Consider the following 21,671-nt stretch of genomic DNA (forward strand, 5'->3'; position numbering starts at 1 on the left):
TCAGTGACTCAGCAGACAAGGCCAAATGTCGGTGCACAAGTAATTGCCCACTTTGAGCATAATCCCTACATTGCCGCTGCCGAGTTTCGAATCTTGATCTCTTCTCCCAAATCTGTGGTGTTCACTTGGTTGCACAATCCAGGTTGAGGCCTTTGGCTTGTATTTGACCGCTTGGTTTGCAGGCTTGTACTCGAGCCTTCGAGGAGTAAACTATAGAGGCAAAAACATGCAAAATAATAGTTAATTCTAATAAAATGAGCTTCATAGACTCATAGTTTGCCTGTTTTCTTAGCCGTCAGAATGCTGGATTTTGGCTTCAGAACTTAATCATCATCTAATTGGTGTGCATAAATCTTGGCCGGCAAAATGAATCGGTAAATATAAAATGATCTAATCAATGCATGGTCCAGTAGAGTGGTCAAGTCTTCATGTGGTGTTAACAGTTAACTAATACTTCTCTATCAGTAGTGTTTTAATATGTAGAAATAACAATCTTGAAAGTTCAGTACGTCTTGGAATGATTTCACAACTAATTGCAAGGCCATGGCGTCTTAGTTAAATACTAACAAAAACGATGGCTGAATTTAATTAATGATTATATGTCTAATAATAATAGGACTATTAACGAACTGAACATAAATATGAACGAGCATAGGTTGTTTCTTTTTGTTTGGTAAGATTTTTGAAGTGTTCGTATTCATATTCGTTTGTTATGGTTTTTAAAAATCATGTCCTTGTTCGTTTGTTAAGCGTTCATTAGTGTTTGTTAATGTTCACGAACACGTTCGAGAACATGTTCGTTAACATTCGCGAACGTATTCATTAACGCTCTTGATCATAAATGCTAACTAAATAAACACATGTAATTTTCATAAATCATAATTCATTTGTTAACAAAAAATAATCTGTTTATATTTTCTTCATTCTTTCATCCTAATTAGCAAAGCTCTTTCTGGACGGAGCTTACGACTCCTTCCAAAAGGAGCACGAATTGTGCATAATCAGCCCAGTCGTTATATCATAGACCGCGGTGCACATCCAGTCGTTATATCATAGACCGCGGTGCATGTGCACCGCGGTAAAAAACGGTGCCGTTTCTTTAAGTAAAGAAACGGTCTGCCGTTATAGGTAACAGAGTCCGCTTGTTTGGTGTATTAAATACCAACTGACACTACATTATATCTAAACCGACACTGCAGTTATATCAAAATGATACTGTAGTTATAGTGAAATGAAACTGCAGTGTATATAAAATGAAACTGAATAACATTTCACATATTTGAGTGTATATTGTACAATGAAGCTGTAATTATATCAAAATGATCATGTAGTTGTGTTTTAATGAAACTATAGTGTATATAAAATAAAATTAAATAACATTTTCACATATTTGAGTCTATAAATATCGAATGAAACTATAGTTATATCGAAATGAAACTGTAGTTGTGTTGAACTGAAACTGCAGTGTGTACAAAATGACACTGAAGAACAGGGTTACTTTTTACAAATGGGTGCGAAACGGCGAAAAAACAAACACGATTTATTTTCATTTAAAAAAAAAAAGACGCGCGGTGCATGATTGATCATGCACCGTGGTGCATGATATAATTTGCCTAATCAGCCCTCGTGGGTGAGAAGTATCAAATGGGTTTACTCTGGTAGGAGTAGGACCGTAGGAAAAATAAAAGTGATTTTTTTTTTTTTAAATATATGCTTAATAACGCCTAAACTAAAGTACTAATGGTGAGAAGTGTATAAACTATTAAACTGTATTAGATTAATAGTAATTACAATTGTACAGACTGATGGAATATATACAAGAGAGAATCATAGAGAGACTAGAATAATGAGTCATGATATGACTCAAATACATAGAGTCCTAATACTAGTCCTAACACTCCCCCTCAAGCAAATGATATACTAGTAACATGTAGCTTGTCTCTAAGAAAAGAAAATCTAGGACTAGGTAAAGCTTTAGTAAATATGTCTGCAAATTGATCTTTTGTAGAGATGAAGTTAACTTGAATGTCTCCATAACCAACTTTATCTCGAACGAAGTGATAATCAATTTCCACGTGTTGGGTGCGAGCATAGAAGATGGGGTTTGCACACATATAAGTAGCACCAAGATTATCACACCATAATTTTGGAATAGATATATATACTTGACACTTTAATCTCACGCAGCAAAGAGATTCACTACTGGAAATTATGAAATTTCCGACCACCTGAAAGTGATCTTAAATCAAGTCGAAAGCTTTGTTCCGACCACTTTTGGTATCCGGAAAAACCTTTATTGCAATTTCCGACCACTTTTTGCTTTCAAAGTGATTTAAGATCACTTTCAGGTGGTTGGAAATTCCGTAATTTCCAGCAGTGATTACCCATGTTACTTCAACACAAACATCTGCTAGAACTTTGTATTCTGCCTCAGTAGAAGATCTAGTAACGGTTCTTTGTTTCTTACAGACCCAAGAGACGAGATTAGATCCAAGAAACACAGCAAAACCACTAGTGGACTTGCGGTCCTTAGGGAATCCAACCCAGTCAGAATCTGAGAATGCATGGAGTTCTCTTGATACTGACTTTCTTATACGCAAGCCAAAATTAACTGTTCCCTTAACTTACCTCAAGACTCATTTTAGGTGCTCCCAATGTGATACTGTGGGAGCGTGCATGTGTTGACATAACTGATTGATTGCAAATGATAGATCTGGGCATGTGATAGTTAGATATTGGAGTGCTCCTGCCAAACTTCTGTACTGCGTTGGATCCTCATATATATCTGCACTGAAGGGGATAGATTTCGAAACAGAGATAGGAGTATATAATGCTTTACATTGTGCCATTCCAGCACGATTCAAAATATCATTCATATATCTCTGTTGCGAAAGTAAAATTTCATCATCACATTTAATTGTCTTAATCCCAACAAAGAAACCAAGTTCTCCAAGATCTCTAATTTTAAATGCAGTAGATAATTCTGTTATCAAACGAGCCACAAGATCCTGATTACTTCCCATCACAAGTATATCATCAACATAGACCAAGAGATACACATAAGCAGAATCTTGTGAGTAGTAAAATAGAGACATATTCGTTTTTTATGCTTGAAACCCAACAAAAAGTAAAAACGTATGTAGACGATTAAATCAAGCTCTAGGAGCCTGTTTTAAGACATACAAAGAACGTTTAAGTAAGAAGACATGATTGGAATACTGAGCATCAATATAATCAGGTGGCTGTTTCATATACACCGTTTCAGACATATTTCCATTTAGAAAAGCATTGTGGACATCAAGCTGCCTAATAACCCAACTAGAAGATAAATCCAAGGAAAGAAGTAACCTGACAGTAGTGGGTTTTACCACTGGACTGAATGTGTCAAAGAAATCCTGCCCTAGTACCTGATTGAATCGCTTTGCTACTAATCTCGCCTTGTGTCTCTCAAGTCTTAATAGAACCATCTGTGCGAAAGACGCACTTACACCCAATAATATTCATACCTGTCTGAGAGGATACGAGACACCACGTTTGATTTTGTATACAGGTATTGAATTCCTGGTCCATAACCTCACGCCATTCTGCATGTTTTACTACCTGAGTGTAATAAGTGGGATCTGGAGGACAAATCTGAGCACTCAAAGCTGTGGGCGGTGCCTAAGATCGACTGCGAGTCTCCATCGTATGAGTCCGAGTGATAGATTTTACTGACTTTCGTCGCGGACGCCCCCTGGGTCGAGTGGAGACAGAAGAAAGCGTCGCATCCTGCTGTCTATGCCCGTGAGTAGCCCTCGCGGGAAGGACGAACCCGTGAGGGTCTCCCGCGGGTGGGACTTGGGGGACCTCCCCATCCGCTGGTTCTTCTTGTGGAGCCCCCGTGGGATGCGCGGACCCGTGAGGGTCTCCCGCGGGTGGGACTGGCCGGATCTCCCCACCCGCTGGTTCCTCCTTTGGAGCCGTCATCACAACAGTGGCAGTGTGCTGTAGTGCAACACCCCGTGTTACGACCCCTAACCCTAACTAATATTATTTAATCACTTACCCTAAAAGAGAATTAAAACCCATTAATCAACTAAGAAAGGGTCAACCATAATCCATGGACCCTCACCCCTAAAACCAACTCCTTAGTCCTATAAGGAATAGAATTAGCAAGCCCATAGTATTTAGACCCCAATTGGGACTCTTAGGTATATAAATAGGGGGCATAGGAGGCACCTAGAACTCACACCACACAAGAAGTTCCAAGAATTCCCTTAGGAGAAATCAAGAAAGGAGAAATCTTAAAGAAAGACCCTTCATAGCCAAGGAAATTAATTAAGGCTGAGCGGTAACCCATGTCTTAACAAAACCTAATTTCTTTGCTATAATCTCCTTCCTTGGCTTCTTCTCTATGCTTGTGTCTCGATGAATCGTTTATGTTATTGATGATATGATCTTGATAATTGGTGAGATGATTTTATGTGGGATCTTGATGATCTTGATGATGATAAGAGGTTCTTGATGATTATGTGATGTTCTTGATAAATCTTGATGTTTCTTGATGTTAAAAGATGAACTATGATCTTGATGATTTAAATATGATTAGAGCCCTAGGATGAATCGTGAAATTCGTATTGTGATATTCTTGATATAATTGGGTGGGAATTCGCATGTTCGGGGGTTGATTATACTTAGAAATCATGATAGGATGTGTGTTATATGATTCTTGCTTTTGATCCGTTAATTGTCTACGTGGTGTCACCAATTACGTTTAAAAGCGTCTAAGCATGGTTTCGGGTTCCACGAAGGATCCCGGGACGTTTAATTTGATAAAGAGTCAGTGGGGGGTAGGGGGACCCGCCACCTACCCGCTGCCCGAAATACGACGCCACCGGCAGCGGGCAGCTGGCGGGCAGACGACTGCCCGCGGGGCACCCGCTGCCCGGAGGTTTATCGCCGGCGGGTGATTCTCCACCCACCGGCTACCCGCTGGAACTTGCCCAACTTGGGACTTCGGCTTCCCCGTTTGATGTTTCCCCGACCCTCGTGGTGTCCCAATGGACTCCGTTTATCGTGCCTAAGTCTAGTTGATGTTTTGGGTACCATTCGTAGGATAAATGAGTCTTATATATCGCATGCTAGTCGAATTGGTATCCGGTTGGCCTAGGAGGAAGAAGTATGAACCCCTTAGGATTAATCCTAGTATGTGGATGACCACGCATAGGTTTCATTATACGTTTTTCTCCCTTTCCCCCAATGTGTTAATGTGAGGTTGCATGTGCTTGCTTTGTGTTATGTGTGCGTGATACCCCAATTTGGTTGCGATCAAATTGGTTATTCCTGAGCTGCGGTTCAGAAGCTGGCTGCGGTCAGAATTACACTCTTGGGCTGCGGTCCACTGTTTGGTTGCGATCAAACGTTTTACATGAGCTGCGGTTCATATTCCTAGCTGCGGTCAGATGATCACTCTTGGGCTGTGGTCCACTGGTTGCGATCAAACATTATGATGAGCTGCGGTTCATCGGTCGGTTGCGATCGACCCCTTCGTGTTGCGATACGAGGTAGGGTGCTGCGGGGCCGTGTCAGAGCTATATGCGCTGACCCTCATGTATGGGCATGCGATTGGTCCTGTGGCGCCACCAAAGTGTGCTTGTGTGATGAGATACGAATTGAATGACGATATGAATGAAGATGAAGTGAATATGTGACCGTAGGATATATGCTAGTATCTTTATATGCTTAGTTATAACTGTTGAATGTGCTTATCCCTATCTGTCGAGTCTATTCCGGTTTTGAGACTATATATATATATATATACTTATACGGTATTTCAACGCGTTAGAGTGGGTTACTAGCATTATTCGCTGAACAGATATATTTGGCTTTCAGGCACAGACGATTAGCTCCGGAGCGCGCTAGAGGACCCAAGGCTTAGATAGATAGTTTCATATTCGGCCTGCGTGCCGTAATGATGTAATGATGTTGTTTAAGGATAATTAGATAGTTTAGCCTGTGTATCTGAGTTCTCCAGTTCAGATGTGGCATAACACCCCGTATTCTTATGTTTAGTACTGCTCTATTTGGGATTTAATGAGAATTTACCTTTATTATATAAGTTTTAAAAGTTTCGAAAATCTGGGGTGTTACATGTAGGATCAATTCTGCCCATTGAGTGGTTTGATGAGCCTGTGGTGTCTGTAAAATATTTTTAGTAGCAAAGGAAAAGATATCCTCATCAAACCACGCATGTCTACACACAGTAACCTTATTAGTCTGTAAGTCCATGCACCTATAACCCTGGAATAACTTAGGATAACCTAGAAAGACACATGGAGAAGATCTGTAGGACATCTTGTGGCTATTATATGATCGCAAATAGGGATAACATAGGCACCCAAAGACATGAAGAAAAGAGTAGGATATAGGGGATTTATGCAACTTAAGATGAGGACTAGAGTCTGGAGTTATTTAAAATAGCAAATGACATTCTGTTAATTAAATATACAGTAGTGTCAATAGCAAAATCCTAGAATTTATACGGAACAGAGGCACGAGCCACGAGAGTTAGACCCGTTTCAACTATGTGTCTATGTTTTCTTTCGACACGACCATTTTGTTCATGAGTGTAGGCACAAGATTGTCTATGAGTGATTCCTAACTGAATAAAGGAGTGGTGTAATTTTTTGTATTCAGCTCCTAGATCAGATTGAATGGATTTAATTTTTCTATTGAAGGAACGCTCAACCATAGTACAAAATTTTTCAAAGATGGCATAAATATCAGATTTTAATTTCTTGGGATAATACCAAGTGTAACGAGAGTGATCATCCATGAAAATAACAAAGCAACGATAGCCATCAATGGATAACAAAGGAGTTGGACCCCAAATGTTTATGTATATTAAATCAAGAATATTGGAACTGGAATACTCAACACGTGGCAGTGGGAATCGAGCAGATTTCTCTACCTGACACGCATTACATAAACTCGAATTGCAAGGAATAGATTTACTAGACCTACTAACCGAACAAGATTGAAGAATACGATGTAAGACTCGATGATGTGGATAACCTAAGCGATCATGCCACACTGACTCGGATGCGTAAGCAGAAAGAAAAACCGAAGGAGACGAACTGATGATAGGAAGCTTGTATAGACCCCCAGAGCTATTGCCCTGTAGCATAATTTCCTTGGTATTGATATCCTTCACAACAAAAAAAAAAAGGTGAAGCTCAAAGAACACTTTATTATCTGAAGCAAATTTTTGAACATATAATAAAGATATAGACAAACTAGGAACATGAAGGATATTTGATAATTGAAAAGACCTAGATCGGGTATTAAAGGAGGCATGGCCAACACGAATAATAGATAAACCCTTACCATCACCAACACGCAATGTGTCATTACCAACATATTCCTCAGACGTAGATAGAGCTGTGATGTCTAGGGTCACATTGTTGGTTGCTCCCGTGTCTGGAATCCAAACCTGAGAACGATTAATGTCTGAACTATTATCTTGATATGTCAAGTTGGCTTGAGGATGAGAATATTTTTTATTATTGAAGCGGTTGTAACATGTAAGAGCAGTGAAACCATTGCGCCCACAAATTTGACATTTAGATTGGCCGCCGCTGCCACCGTTGCCTCGACCGCCTTGCTCTCATCTGCCATTTCCATGCTGCTCGCTTTGACCACCGCCACCTTGATTTCCGTCTCAGTTTCTGTTGCGACGGGTCTGTCCTCCCCGCTGAGCAGTGAAGGTGGTAGGGGAGGACCCGTCGTTGCCGCGAATGAACTCTTGTGCGTCGAGAAAATAGGCAAATTCTGCAAGAGTGTCCACAGACTGAAAGCGATGCCGTTAGGTTTTAATATCCTGGCCGTAACCCACGAAACACGTACAACTTCATCTCGTCCAAACCAACCAGTCGACCAGCCAAGGCTAGGTCTTCCATAACAACACATGCACAACCAATATAATCAGCAATAGAGGAGTCACCCTACAGAGAGACTGTAGCTGACCAAAGAGATTAAGTGATCGGGCACGAGAAGAAGAAGCTAGAGACTGCTCTATGAACACCCAAACTTCCCGCGATGTACAACGTCCAACGGAGAGGTGCATGACTTCTTCGGAGAGTGATGAACACCCAAACTTCCCGCGATGTATAACATCAATGTTTTGTCGTGGCGATACCACACGGCATGGGTCGGGTTTGGTTGTGGTTCGCTGTCGGCGACAACCGACAGGAAGGCTGGCGGGCATGGGTTATTCCCATCAATAAACCCTATGAGCTCGTGTCCCTCTAAAAAGGGAACTACTTGTGTCCCCCAAAATAAGACATTTTTGTGGGTAAGCTTAATACTGATAAAGTGATGGGTAGTAGAAAGTGAATTGACAACCATAAAAGTGGGAAAAGTAATGGCAGCATCAGAAACGGTCCGCTCAGAGGAGTTAACAGATCCGTCAACATTACTGTGCTGGGGTTCCATTGAGAGAAAACAAGAAACGAACATGAGACTATTGATACCCGATGAGAACTATATAAACCGTATTAGATGAACAGTAATTATAACTGTACAGACGGAGGGAATATATAGAAGAGAGAATCATAGGGAGACTAGGATAAATAAAATAAAATAAAATAAATTGTATTTAAATGAGTTTCTTTGTAACAATCATAAACGAACACTAAATGAGTATATTTTTGAATGTTACTTAAAGGAACACTAAACTAGCTTGTTTATGAACATTATTAAACGAACACTAATGAGCTTGTTCACGAACTCTTAGCAAACGAGCCTACAAATGTTCAAACTTTGTTCGTTTATTAAATAAGCACAAAAATTTGTTCATTTATGTCTGTTTACCTTAATAAACGAACGATTACCAAACACGAACACAAGTAGTTTACCGAAAGCTCTATTCGCTAACACTCCTACTAATAATGTATGGTGTATGCTCATATTTCACTCAGATGACATTTAGTACTTTCCCATCAATTAAATTCTCGAGAAAATATTTTTGAGGAATGTATTTGATCAGAATAACTTTGTAGGAAAAATTAATTAACACGTTTCGTGATACACTACAAACATAAGAATTAAATTATCTAAAAAATTAATTAAGATGTTTGAATCGTTTAAGCTTTCTTATGAAAATTTTAAAATTCTCTAATATAGCGTTGCTATAAACAAACACTAAAAAGAAAAGAAAAAACATAACTAATAATTAAGTGTTTAATAAATTACTTTTAAATTAATAAATCATACAAAAATTTCAATATTCAACAAGAATATTAAAAATTCAAAAAGTATATATGTAAAAAAGTGTTGAGAAAGACACATTTATTTGATAAATAGCTAGTATGGTTATCTAGGTAATGGTATGAGAGACAAATTTCTTAATATTTATAAGAGACTTTTAACCTATTGCTAACAAGTATAAATACATATATAATTGAATAAATTTCATATATTTCCAATCACATGGGAAAAAGAATCCTACCTTCATTAGATGAGATTTACTTGATATTTTGGCCCTTAAATTATTTCATTTTAAAAACATTGATCCCTCTAAGTTAATTTAAACAAATTTAGCCCCTAAATTGTTCGTAATGTTACTCTTTTAGACCCTAGTGTTATATAATTGTCAAACTCCATTAACATATATGATTATTTTTATAATTTAGAAGTAATATTCACTAATAAAAATAATGTTCCCATAGAGAGAGCAAAACTTTAATCGTGGACATTGATTCTAATTGACAAAATTAACTACACAAAAAAGAATTTGTTAATGAAATTTGATAATTATATAACAATGGGGACTAAAAGTGTAATATAATGAACAATTAAGGAACTAAATATGTTCAAATCAATTATCAAAATTTCAAAAGTGAAATGATTCAGGACCCAAAAGTGTTGTTTTCCCTACGCACAAGGAAAATCTTAGCAGAACCAAAGAGTTTGAAATTTGAAAACATGTAGAAACAGAAGCAGGAGATTGAGCCTAAGCATCAGACCAGGTTATATCCAAGGTTCCCCATTCATTTAGAGGCACACCTAAGGCTTTCCACACAGCTTTAGAGGCAACAACGATGTTGTTAGAGCAAGGAGGCTGATGGTGGTGCTCCTCGTCGCACCCCATAGTCGACTCACACTCATCAACAACTAAAACATTAACTCTCCTGCCGCCATTGCCACTGATGCTGATGTTGTGGTGGCACCTCCCTCCCCCACTGTACCATCCGGTCGAGAGCGCAACCACCGGCGTGTCATCGGAGTGGTACTTGCCGTCACATTCTGACGGCGACGATCCATCCCCGCCTTTCTCAAAGCTGTTTAGCGTAAGCACTGCCGCGGTGGTTTTTGAAACCGGCGGGGAGCATTTGTAAAGAGGGTAGAATCTGCCCGGGACGCAACAATCTGTGGTGTTCACCTGGCTGCACAATCCTGGTTGGGGGCCTTTGGCTTGTATTTGACCACTTGGTTTGCAGGCTTGTAGTCGTCTAGCCTCCGAGGAGTAAACTACTATAGAAGCAAAAACATGCAAAATAATAGTTAATTCTAATAAGATGATGAGCTTCATTGTTTGCCTGTTTTCTTAGCCGTCAGAATGCTGGGTTTTGGCTTCAGAATTATTGGTGCGTATAAATCTTGGCCGGCAAAATGAATCAGTAAATATAAATTGATCTAATCAATGCATAGTCCAGTAGAGTGGCCAAGTCTTCATGTGGGGTTAACTTATACTTCTCTATCAGTAGTGGTTTAATATGTAGAAATAACAATCTTGAAAGTTCAGTACGTCTTGGAATGATTACAAGGACTTTACTTGCAAGGCAAGGCGCCTTATATAAATACTAACAAAAACGATGGATGAAATTAGTTAATGATCGATAATATGTCTAATAATGTATGGTGTATGTTCATATTGCACTCAAAGTGGGTTTAATACTTTTCCATCAATTAAATCTCTAGAAAAATACCTAGTTGATCAAACAACAAATCAATTGATTATATGAAAACAAAGTTCACCTACAATAATCACACTCCACTCGTAAATTCTCTCTCTAGCTTTGTCCAGGGTTTTGTTCCCCTCCTATGGTTTTGCTAGGATTTCGACGTTTTCTTGATTTTTCTTCGGTCACTTGCCGGTTCTTTCTCCATCAGTTTGCTGGTTTACGACAGTAAGGTGTCTTGCATGGCTAATCCGACGGCAGAGGGTAGGGTGGCTGGTCTTACAACTCGGTGGGCAGATTTGGTCCTAGAGGATGAGGACGCTAGTTTCGAACCGGTTGGGGAGGGCGTTGGTGAGGTTGCCGATGGAGTGGAGGCAACGTGGGTTGTTGTTGGTCGCTTTCTAACCACTAAGCTAATCAATGTTGAGTATATGAGGCAGGTGATGGCGTCCGTCTGGCAACCGGTTAGAGGAATCCAGGTTTTCGAGCTGTAGCAGAATGTGTTCCTTTTTGTCTTCTACAATGAGACGGACGTGTAGAGGGTGTTAGAGGATGGCCCTTGGTCTTTTGAAAATAATGCGTTGATTTGTAGGCAGGTGCTAGATGGGGTTCTCCCGGGTGATGTTGCCCTTGATTCCATTGACATGTGGGTGCAGCTCCATGATCTCCCGATGGGTTCCTCGCAGGTCATTCTTGAGTAGATCGACAATTTTCGGGGCTCCTTCGTTAAACATGATGAGCGGTTTATGTGAGCACCATGGTTATCGTTTTATCGGATTTGTGTTTCCTTACTGGTATCACAGCCATTAAAGGGACGGATGAAGCTTGTTAAAAGGGATAATTCGACATGTTGGGTAACCTTCAGGTATGAGAGGTTGCACAATTTTTGCTACTTTTCTGGTTTGATGGGGCATTCACACCGCTTCTGTCTGAAAGCGAGAGAGGTGAGGATTCCCGTTGATCAGTATCCCTTTGTAGAGGAGCTACGGGCGGGGGTTGCAAGGGGCCCTCGTGCAGTTGGAGACCCATGGTTAATTCCAGTGGGTGGTAAACCGCTACCTGCTAACGACGCCGGCAGTGGCGATACGATGACTGGTAGTGCGGATGCTGGGCAGTTGGTGGGCGGTGGTGTTGACGGCGACATGAGTGTTGTTGCTGTTTCCAAATGTCGCTGTGAGGGCATGGGTTCGGGGGTAAGGAGGATAGTGCTAGGCGGTGAAGATGTGGCTATGATTGATGCAGGGTCAAATAACTTGTCTTTGGCGGGTTCTGGTTCCCAGACCCGCCTGTCCTCATGAGTACTATCAGCTGAAACTGTCGTGGCTTGGGCAATCCATGCACTGTTCGTGAAGTTGTGGACCTGGTGTCCCGTAAGAAATTCGAGTTTGTGTTTTTTATGAAAACCAAGGTGGGACGGACTCACGCTGAAAATCTATGTGTCAAGCTTGGTTTCGAAGGTCTTTTTTTTTTTTTTTTTTTTTTTTTTTTGTGGACAATGTCGGTTTAAGTGGTGGGTTGGCTCTCTTTTGGAGGAAGAATTATACGGCCAGGCTGCTGAGTTTCTTAAAAAATCATGTCGATGTGGAAGTTAGTCGAGTGAGTGGATCATGTTGGCGTATGACTTGTTTCTATGGTTTCCGAGAGAGAAATAGAAGAAAGGATTCATGGGACCTACTTAGAACCCTTGCAAGATATTCTACGCTCCCTTGGGTTGTTCTAGGAGATTTCAATGATCTCCTATTCCAGCAAGAGAAGAGGGGTGGTAATCCGCATCCAGATGGTCTCCTACGCGATTTTGGGGAGGTCATTGACGATTGTGGCCTGTTCCAGCTTCCTATGAAGGGACATCCCTTTACTTGGGAGAAGGGTCAGGGTATTGAGTCTTGGACTAAAGAAAGGTTGGATAAAGTGTTGGCTGGATAAAGTGTTGGAAAATGCAGGCTGGTGCGAGGCTTAGGGTAGTGTAGTTGTGAAAAATCTTAAGACTCGTTCTTCAGATTACTCGGCCCTTTTATTTAATCTCAATGCCACGTGCATGCATGGGAGAAACGGACCGAGAGGGTTTAAGTTCGAGATGGCTTGGCTTCTGGACGAGGGGTGCAGGGGTGTGGTGGAGAGTGCCTGGCAGGAGGGGAGAGTTAATGGGTTGTTGTCCTATCAGCAGTGTTGTGGTCAACGACTTATGGCGTGGGGTGGCAATCACTTCCACAAGTTTGGGGATCGCATCAAGCACCTGCGAAGGTAGGGGTGTGCAAACTTCGGATAATTTTCGGTTAACCGACCGAACCGACAAAGTTCGGTTAACCGTTTTCGAACCGAACTTTTTCGGTTCGGTTAATTGTTAAAGGAATTTTAAAACTTCGGTTAACGGTTAATTCGGTTCGAAAGGTCGGTTAACCGAATTAACCGAACGGTTAACCGAAATTTTAATATATATATATATATATATATATATATATATATATATATATATATACTAATTTGAAGTTATGGATGTTTGGAGTTTATAATTATTGTTTTTGTATATTTTGTTATGAATTTATTATGATATGTATTTTATTTTAATTGAATTTATTATTTTAGGTGTTATTTTTAAAATTTTAAATTTTAGCTTTAAAAATTTCGGTTAATCGGTTAACCGAAAAAAGTTTCGGTTCGGTGAATTCTGTAGAGCAAACTTCGATTCGGTTAACGGTTAAAGGAAAAAAAACTTCGGTTAATTCGGTTCGGTTAAAACGGTTCGGTTAACCGAACGGTTAACCGATTGAACACCCCTATGCGAAGGGATCAGGAGGCTCTCAGTAATTGTAGGGATCCAGCTTCCCTGGCTGAATTCCAACGTCTTGAGGCACAGTTATGCCAGCTGGAGGCAGAGTAGGACACTTTTTGGAGGCAGCGAGCGAAACAACACTGTCTGCGGAATGCGGATGCCAATACCACGTTCTACCACAGGTATGCCTCTGCTCGAAAAAAAAAGAAAATTTTGGTTTCTAGGATTAAGAATAATGTTGGTGATTGGGTGGAAGGAGATGTAATGAAGGCTGAGATCCTGAGCTATTTTAAAGATATATTTTCCTCTAGTAACTCTGTATGTGAGAGTCGCTTGTTTGCTTCGGTTCCCCCCCGCGTGTCTCAAAGTCAGAACGCCTCTCTCCTTCGTCCCTTTGAATTTGAGGAGGTGAAATCTACAGTCTTTTCAATGTTTCCAGATAAGGCTCCGGGGCCTGATGGGGTGAGTACTGGTTTCTATTAGCATTTATGGGATGTAGTAGGAGAGGATGTTACTGGTTCTGTAGTTGATTGTTTGAATTCGTGCTCCTTCCCGGGGGGCCTAAATGACACTAATATAATTCTTATCCCGAAAAAAAGTGTCCCTGAAACGGTTGCTGATCTTAGATCTATTTCTTTATGTGATGTAATCTATAAAACCATGGCCAAGATGATAGCGAACAGAATGAAACCACTCCTGTGGGATCTTATTTCTAAGTCCCAGAGTGTGTTTATTCCGAGAAGGCTTATCACTGATAATATTCTTGTGGCGGCTGAAGTGGGACATTATCTTAATAGAAAGCAGTGTGGGGTACTCGGGTGGGGAACACTTAAATTGGATATGGCTAAAGCTTATGATCGGATGGAGTGGCCTTTTCTGTGTGTAATGTTGCTTGCGTTGGGTTTTGATGAGAAGTGGGTGTAGTTGATTATGTTGTGTGTCACTACAGTCTCATATAATATTATGGTAAATGGGTCATCTGGTGGTCAGGTCACTCCCACTCGTGGCTTGAGGCAAGGTGACCCCCTCCCCCCTTATCTTTTCATTATCTATGCGGATGGTCTTTCTTTATTATTGCAGAAGGCACAAGCGGAGGGTGCGATTCACGGATGTAGGGTGGCGAGGGGTGCACCTCCTATATCTCACTTGTTTTTTGCGGATGACAGCCTCCTTTTCTTCAAAGCTACTACCGAGGAAGTTGTGGTGGTTAAACAGTGCCTAAATGTGTATGAGAGCCTCTCAGGTCAGGCTGTTAATTTCCATAAATCAAGTGTGTGTTTTAGCAGGAATATAGCTGATGTAGACAGGGGTGGTGTGGCTTAAGTTCTTGGCGTGGTTCAGGCCCCAAACTTTGGGAAATACTTGGGTTTGCCTTCCTTTGTTGGGAGGGATAAACGGGCTGCATTCTCGTATATTGAAGATAAGATTAAGCAAAGGATTGGCTCGTAGAATAAAAAGTTAATCTCTCATGGTCATATGGCTGCTGCTCAAGGTCATATGAAGTGCTACTTCGACGCAAGTTTCAACCGGCTACTGGGAGGGCCTCATTCGGGGCGGTTTTATTCTCACACGATGGGGGTTATTAGCTTGCAACAGCCCTCTTCAGATTTGTTTTTCACTACTCATGGCGGAGGCTCTTGCTTGCAAAGAAGTATTGTCCTGGCTCTGGGATCGGGATGTTATATCAGTTGAGCTATTCACTGATTGCTCCAAGCTTCGTGCTTTCTTATTATTTGATCGTGCACCTATTCTTTCCTACGTAGGAACGATAATTGATCATTGCAGGGCAACTATGCCCATCTTTACCTTTTGCTCTGTTAGTTTGATTCCTAGATCTTTAAACTTTGATAGGAATATTTTTGTAATAAAGTTTTGATGAGCCAAATGCACTTTAGATCCCCTTAGAATTTAGGTCTTTAGTACAAGCATCATATATCAGAATGTCAAAGTGAGTATGCTAAGGGAAAGTCTACCTCATGAAGAACAAAATTAATTTGGAGAATTAATTTTGGTCCTACAAGTATTCATCCGGAACAGAAGTACTAAACAATGGAGTTACAAAGAATGACTGGATGAGCCTAACGGCGAAATGGTAGAAGTCCTTACATACAACGATCACACAAGCACAATGTGTTGAAGTTAAAGAAGCAAGATGCGAAAAGAGCACAATGTGGCCAAATCAAAAAAAGCACGATGTAGCAAGTCAAAGAAGCAAGAAGTGCCAAGTCAAACAAGCAAGATCTGATTTTTAAAGCACAATGCGTCTCAAAAGAGCAAGATGCAACAAAGAAGCAAGATGATAAGAAAATAGATAAATTCGAAAGAATTTATGTTGGTTCATTTCACATGTCACAAAAATCCAAATTTCCTGAAGATATGTTCAGAACGGTGGAAAATTTATGAAGGCATGGATAAAAGATCTTATCCTAGAAATAAATTCTATCAGAAGAACTTATTGCAAAGAGACGTTGGAAATTCAAAATAGACAAGGAAAATAATATTTTAGGAACAACTTGAAAATCAAGTTGAAATAAAATATTATCTTGTCAGGCAAGTTGACAATCAAATCAAAATTGAAGACCCACCATTGTCAACAATATCAGGCTACAAGATTCAAAATTCAAAAATAAAAATATCCCACTCCAACGGATATATTTGATTATCTATAAAAAGGCCATGAAGACTTGAAGAGAAACATAGCACAAGAACGAGAACACATGAGACACACAATAGAAGCTAAGGAACAAGTGCAAGTGCTAAATATTCTTTGAAATATCTAGAAGAGAGACTTAGTCCGAATAGTCTCAAAAATAGTTGGAGAGAGATACAATTACTTTTGTATTTGTAATTGTAAAAAGAGTATAGCTATGTGCAAAATACTCTAGTAAGTGTAGCTGTGTGCAAAACACTCGTAATTGCTAAGTGTAGCTGTGTGCAAAACACTTAGTTGGCGTTTGAGTATAGCTGTGTGTGAAATACTCGGAGTTGAGTGTAGCTGTGTGCGAGACACTCGGAGTTGGATATAGCTGTGTGCAAGACATCCGGAAGAGGTGCTTGTGTAGCGCTTAATCACTATTGTAACTGTGTGTGGAAAATAGTGAATTACTCCTAGAAGTGAATGGAGTAAAGTGGACTAGGAAGATTACGCCACTTCCAAACCACTATAAATTGCCTCTCTCATTTACATACCGCACTTACATAATTTGCTTTATCTATTTATCTTATTTGACTAACCCGTTTACTATTCACGGTCTATCTTAATCTTTCGGGTTTAGTGTGTTTTCACGTATGCATGTAACTCAAACTTTCCATGCTTAACATTTGATTTACTCTAAGCAAGTTTGACGTGTTGCATGTGACATTTATCATACGGCTGACGTGACACGAAGTCTTATTTATAATCTTGAATACTATTGTTAAATATTGAGTGAACCATCTCCTTTAAATATTCAAGATATTCATGTCATCCTTACACATCATCTGAGCTTATCTTACACGTGCATGTGATTCAATTTATTGATTGGGCATAACTCTTTACACATATTTATTTCGCTGTGCAGCTCAAGTTAAACTCTTCTCTATTTACTTGTTACTTAAAGTTGAAGTTACCAAAGAGTTGTTTATTGAGAAAAAGTTTAGAAAGTCTATTCAGCCCCCCCCCCCCCCCCCCTCCTCTAGACTTTCTACCATCCTATCGGGACCAACAATTGGTATCAGAGCAGTTTTCTAATTGAGTCAACTTTGACTGCTAGACAGATCTTGAAAAATCAAGATGATGAAAAGAGATATGGCTCTTGCCCAAAATTTATTATTTTCCTTAGAAAAATTTGATGATTGGAAAATTCGCATGCAGGTACATTTATCCACATTACATGATGAAATGTGGAAAGTGATCACTAGTACGGTCCTATTGAAATTTTGCAAGTCAATACTTCATCCGTACAAACAAGCGACACTCAACAATACATTCCAAAACCGAAGGTGGAATGGTCTCGTGAAGATAGAACAAGAAATAACTTGGATAATATTGCCAAGGATATTTTGTTTAAATCTATCGATGACACGATATTTCCAAAGGTTCGAAAATGCCAATCCGCAAAAGAAGTTTGGGAAACGCTCATTCAAATTGGTGAAGGAGATGAGCAAGAAAAGGATAATAAACTCACCATAGCATTAAAGAAATTCGAGGATTTCAAAATGCTAAGCGGCGAGAATATTACCGACATGGAAACGAGATTTGCCAAAATCTTAGGAGCAATTAATGATGTTGGAAAAGACAATTATCAAAAGGAAGTCTCACTCAAATTCCTACATGGTCTACCATCTACATGGGATATGAAGGTCACGGCCATGAGAGATCATAGAGATCTAAAAACCCTATCAACCGATAAGCTGTTTAGTGATCTAAAGGCTTATGAATTTGAAATGAAGTCAAGGATCGAGGAAGATCATAAAGAAAAGAACAATACGCTCATAGCCGAGCAACCATCAACCTCAAGGTCAGTACAAAATGAATTATTGCCTAATGATCAATTTGCTCTCTTTGTCAAAAATTTTAGGAAATTCATGAAGAGGAGCAACTACAAGAAAAATCCACAAGGAAAACCATGGAATGCAACGAAAAATTCGAAGAAAGAAATGGTTGAGGAAGATTCAAATCTGTGTTACAATTGTAGAAAGTCGGGACACTTTGTAGCAAGTTGTCCACCCCTCACGGTAAGTAAAAGTCAATACACAAATATTTCTAACCCTCAACAGGAAGAATTCAAGACCAAAGATAAAAGGTCCACAAAGGAGAGAAGAAAAGTACTTATTAGTGACCCACTAGAAACAAGTGAGTCAGAGGAATCTTCAAGTGATGAAAGTGACACCTCAAAAGATGACAATGCAATGTTTTGCATGAGTATCTCCAACAACTCATCCTACGAAGACATGTGTCTTATGGCTAATGAAGATAAAGAAGATGAGGTAACATCTAAATCTTATGACTTTGTAAACTCTTAATTCTCTAGAGAGTCCTTCTTTCACTTAATGAAAGATTGTTAAACTGTAATGGACACTCACTCTCAACTCAAAGAGCGCAATAATCTTTTAATTCTTGAAAAAGATGAATTAAACGAAAATTTGCAAAATGCTCTATTGGAAGTGAAAGACTTGAAGGATAAAATTAATTGTCTTCAAAAAGAGTGTAAATCAAGGGAAGTGAGAGAACACAACCTTAGAGAGATTATAACAACATTTACACATTCATCCAAAATAATGGATAAAATGCTAAATATCCAAAAAGCCTCAAGTGATAAAACCGGACTTGGTTATGATCCATCGTGTTCTCAAGCTTCTGAGAAATTGACCAATTTTACAACTACTTTAAACAATAAAGTTCAAGTGGTAAAATTTGTAAAAAGTCAAGATAGCACAATGAGACAAGGAATTGGTTGCCAAACTAATGCCAAATTTAATGCTACAAGGTTGAAGCCTCAAAGAAATAATATTTCGGCTAAGCAGTTTATAAAAAGGCAAAAGTTTGTTCTTAAATGGAAACACACCAATGAGTCAAGTGCAAAAAGCCCTCATAGAAAAATGGGAAGGAATTCGAGGATTGGGGCAGGGAGATTTTATCCCTCTGAACAAGATTGGTTTGATAATATTAAACCATGGACTAAGTCCAGATTTAATGCCTATCATAGGCTCAAACAATCTTCTTCCCAAGTGCCAAAAAATCGAGTCAATTTTCAAAAATCGGCACCAAAAATGTTTTCAAAAATCAGTTATGATTATAATGTGTTTAATGGTTACCAATCACCTAAACTTAGATCAGTGAGTACAAGGTGGATTTGGGTACCAAAAATGACTAACACCCAAGGACCCAAATCATGTTGGGTACCTAAAAATGTGTAATTTATTTGCAGGAAATTTGGTACTTCGATAGTGGATGTTCTAGACATATATGACTGGAAATAAATCTAGTCTTGTGAATTTCAAAAATATCGAAGGACCAAAAGTCGTATTCGGTGGAAATGAACGATACGACATAACCAAAGGAATTGGTACAATATCCCGCAATGGCTTAGAAATTGAAGATGTATCCTTTGTTGAAGGTCTAAAATTCAACTTGTTAAGTACAAGCCAATTTTGTGACAATGGATACCTAGTATAATTCTTCAAAGACAAATGTCAAGTGAAGAGTGATTCCACGGGAGAAGTTGTGCTCGAAGGAATAAGGAAGAAAAATATGTATGTGGTTGATTGGAACACAACAAAAGAATCAGTATGTCTACTAGCAAACAACTCACACGCAACAAGTTGGGAATGGCACAAAAAGTTGAACCATCTAAACTTCAAGACCATCAACAAGCTCGCAAGAAATAAACTAGTTGAAGGTCTACCCGACAATATTTACAAGAAAGATCAAATATGTGATGCTTGCCAAAGAGGAAAACAAATCAAGTCATCATTCAAATCCAAGACTCAAGAATCTACAACAAGACTGCTAAGTCTACTACACATGGATCTCTTCGGTCCAGTAGACCCAGTAAGTATAAGTGGTAAGAAATACACACTAGTAGTTGTTGATGATTTTTCCAGGTACACATGGAGGATATTTCTCAAAAAAAAAAAAAAATGAAGTAGAACAAAAACTGCCAGAACTTCTAAAGCTACTACAAAACGAGAAAGACCTGAAAATTGCTAAAATTCGAACCAATCGTAGAACTGAGTTCATGAACCAAGTGATCCAAGCCTACTGCAATTCTCAAGGAATTCTACTTCAATTATCTGTCGCACGTACACCACAACAAAATGGTGTAGCTGAAAGAAGAAATAGAATGCTAAAAGAAGCCGCACGTGTGATGATTACGCCAGCCGAGCTACCTAAAAGATATTGGGCTGAAGCAATCAACACCGCATGCTACACGCAAAATCAAAGCTTGATACACAAGTCTTACAATAAGACTCCGCACGAATTATGAAAGGGAGAAAACCTAAACTCAACTATTTTCATACGTTTGGTATCAAATGCTTTATTCTTAATAATGGTAAAACATATCTAAAGACTTTTGATGAGCGTGCAAATGAAGGAATATTTTTGGGATATTCATCTACCAGTAAAGCTTTCAGAGTATTAAACGAAAGATCAATGGTGGTAGAAGAATCAGTTCATGTTACATTTGATGAAGTCCACAAGAAGGAAACCCAAAGCAACAAAAATGATCAGGAAAGTTTTCAAGTTGAAAAATCATTTAATGATGCTGACATATCTTTTAAAGATAATGTTGTACAGGGAATAGACCAAGTGGACATTGATTACAATAGTGAAGGACACGTGGAAGAAAATAAAGAACCACACGTGGAAATACAAAATTCTCAAGCAGAAGTACAAGTTGGAGAACAATCTGAGGAGCAAATTGAGTCTACCTCCAACTTACCTACTGAGCAAGGAAAGGTGGAAAATCCATGCAATCTACAACCTGATTTGAGATGGCTTAAAAATCACCCTCCAGAGCTAGTAATTGGAGATCCACGAGAAGGAGTAAAAACAAGATCCTCAAATATAGATGCTTTATTTTCTTGTTTTCTTTCTCAGTGGAACCTACAAGCATTGAAGAAGCCCTAAATGATCCGGACTGGATTAATGCAATGCAAGAAGAGCTAGATCAATTAAAAAGAAATGATGTATGGGAATTAGTTCCAAGACCCGAAAATTACAATGTAATTGGATCAAAATGAGTCTTCTGGAACAAAGCCAATGAAGAAGGAATTATTGTTCGAAATAAAGCAAGATTAGTGGCAAAAGGATATTCACAAGAAGAAGGAATAGACTTCGACGAAACATTTGCACCCGTTGCAAGACTTGAAGCTATCAGAATATTTCTAGCCTATGCCGCGTACAAGAATTTCACTGTCTACCAAATGGACGTGAAAAGTGCATTCTTAAATGGGTTACTTGAAGAAGAAGTCTACGT

General features: G+C 39.2%; 1 protein-coding gene and 1 long non-coding RNA gene across 2 annotated transcripts; both read right to left on the minus strand.

The window, feature by feature from the left end:
* Positions 1-5: 5 nt before the first annotated feature.
* On the minus strand, positions 6-21,141 carry LOC109171631. The gene is made up of 3 exons (XR_002052631.1): positions 21,131-21,141; positions 8,915-8,921; positions 6-112 (listed from the first exon to the last, which is right to left on the minus strand). It is a non-coding gene; the product is annotated as an uncharacterized LOC109171631 (long non-coding RNA).
* Positions 9,985-10,630, minus strand: LOC109171628 (putative ripening-related protein 1). The gene has a single exon (XM_019320686.1). It carries the CDS (start codon positions 10,568-10,570, stop codon positions 9,992-9,994), a length of 579 nt encoding a protein of 192 aa, XP_019176231.1. The 5' UTR covers positions 10,571-10,630; the 3' UTR covers positions 9,985-9,991.
* Positions 21,142-21,671: the final 530 nt, after the last annotated feature.

This window comes from Ipomoea nil, unplaced genomic scaffold (genome assembly GCF_001879475.1).
Source record: "Ipomoea nil cultivar Tokyo-kokei standard unplaced genomic scaffold, Asagao_1.1 scaffold0322, whole genome shotgun sequence".
Taxonomy (NCBI): Eukaryota; Viridiplantae; Streptophyta; class Magnoliopsida; order Solanales; family Convolvulaceae; genus Ipomoea; species Ipomoea nil.

Excerpts from the sequence above, each read along its gene's own strand:
- LOC109171628 (XM_019320686.1), bottom strand. The coding sequence starts at position 10,570 with ATGAAGCTCATCATCTTATTAGAATTAACTATTATTTTGCATGTTTTT.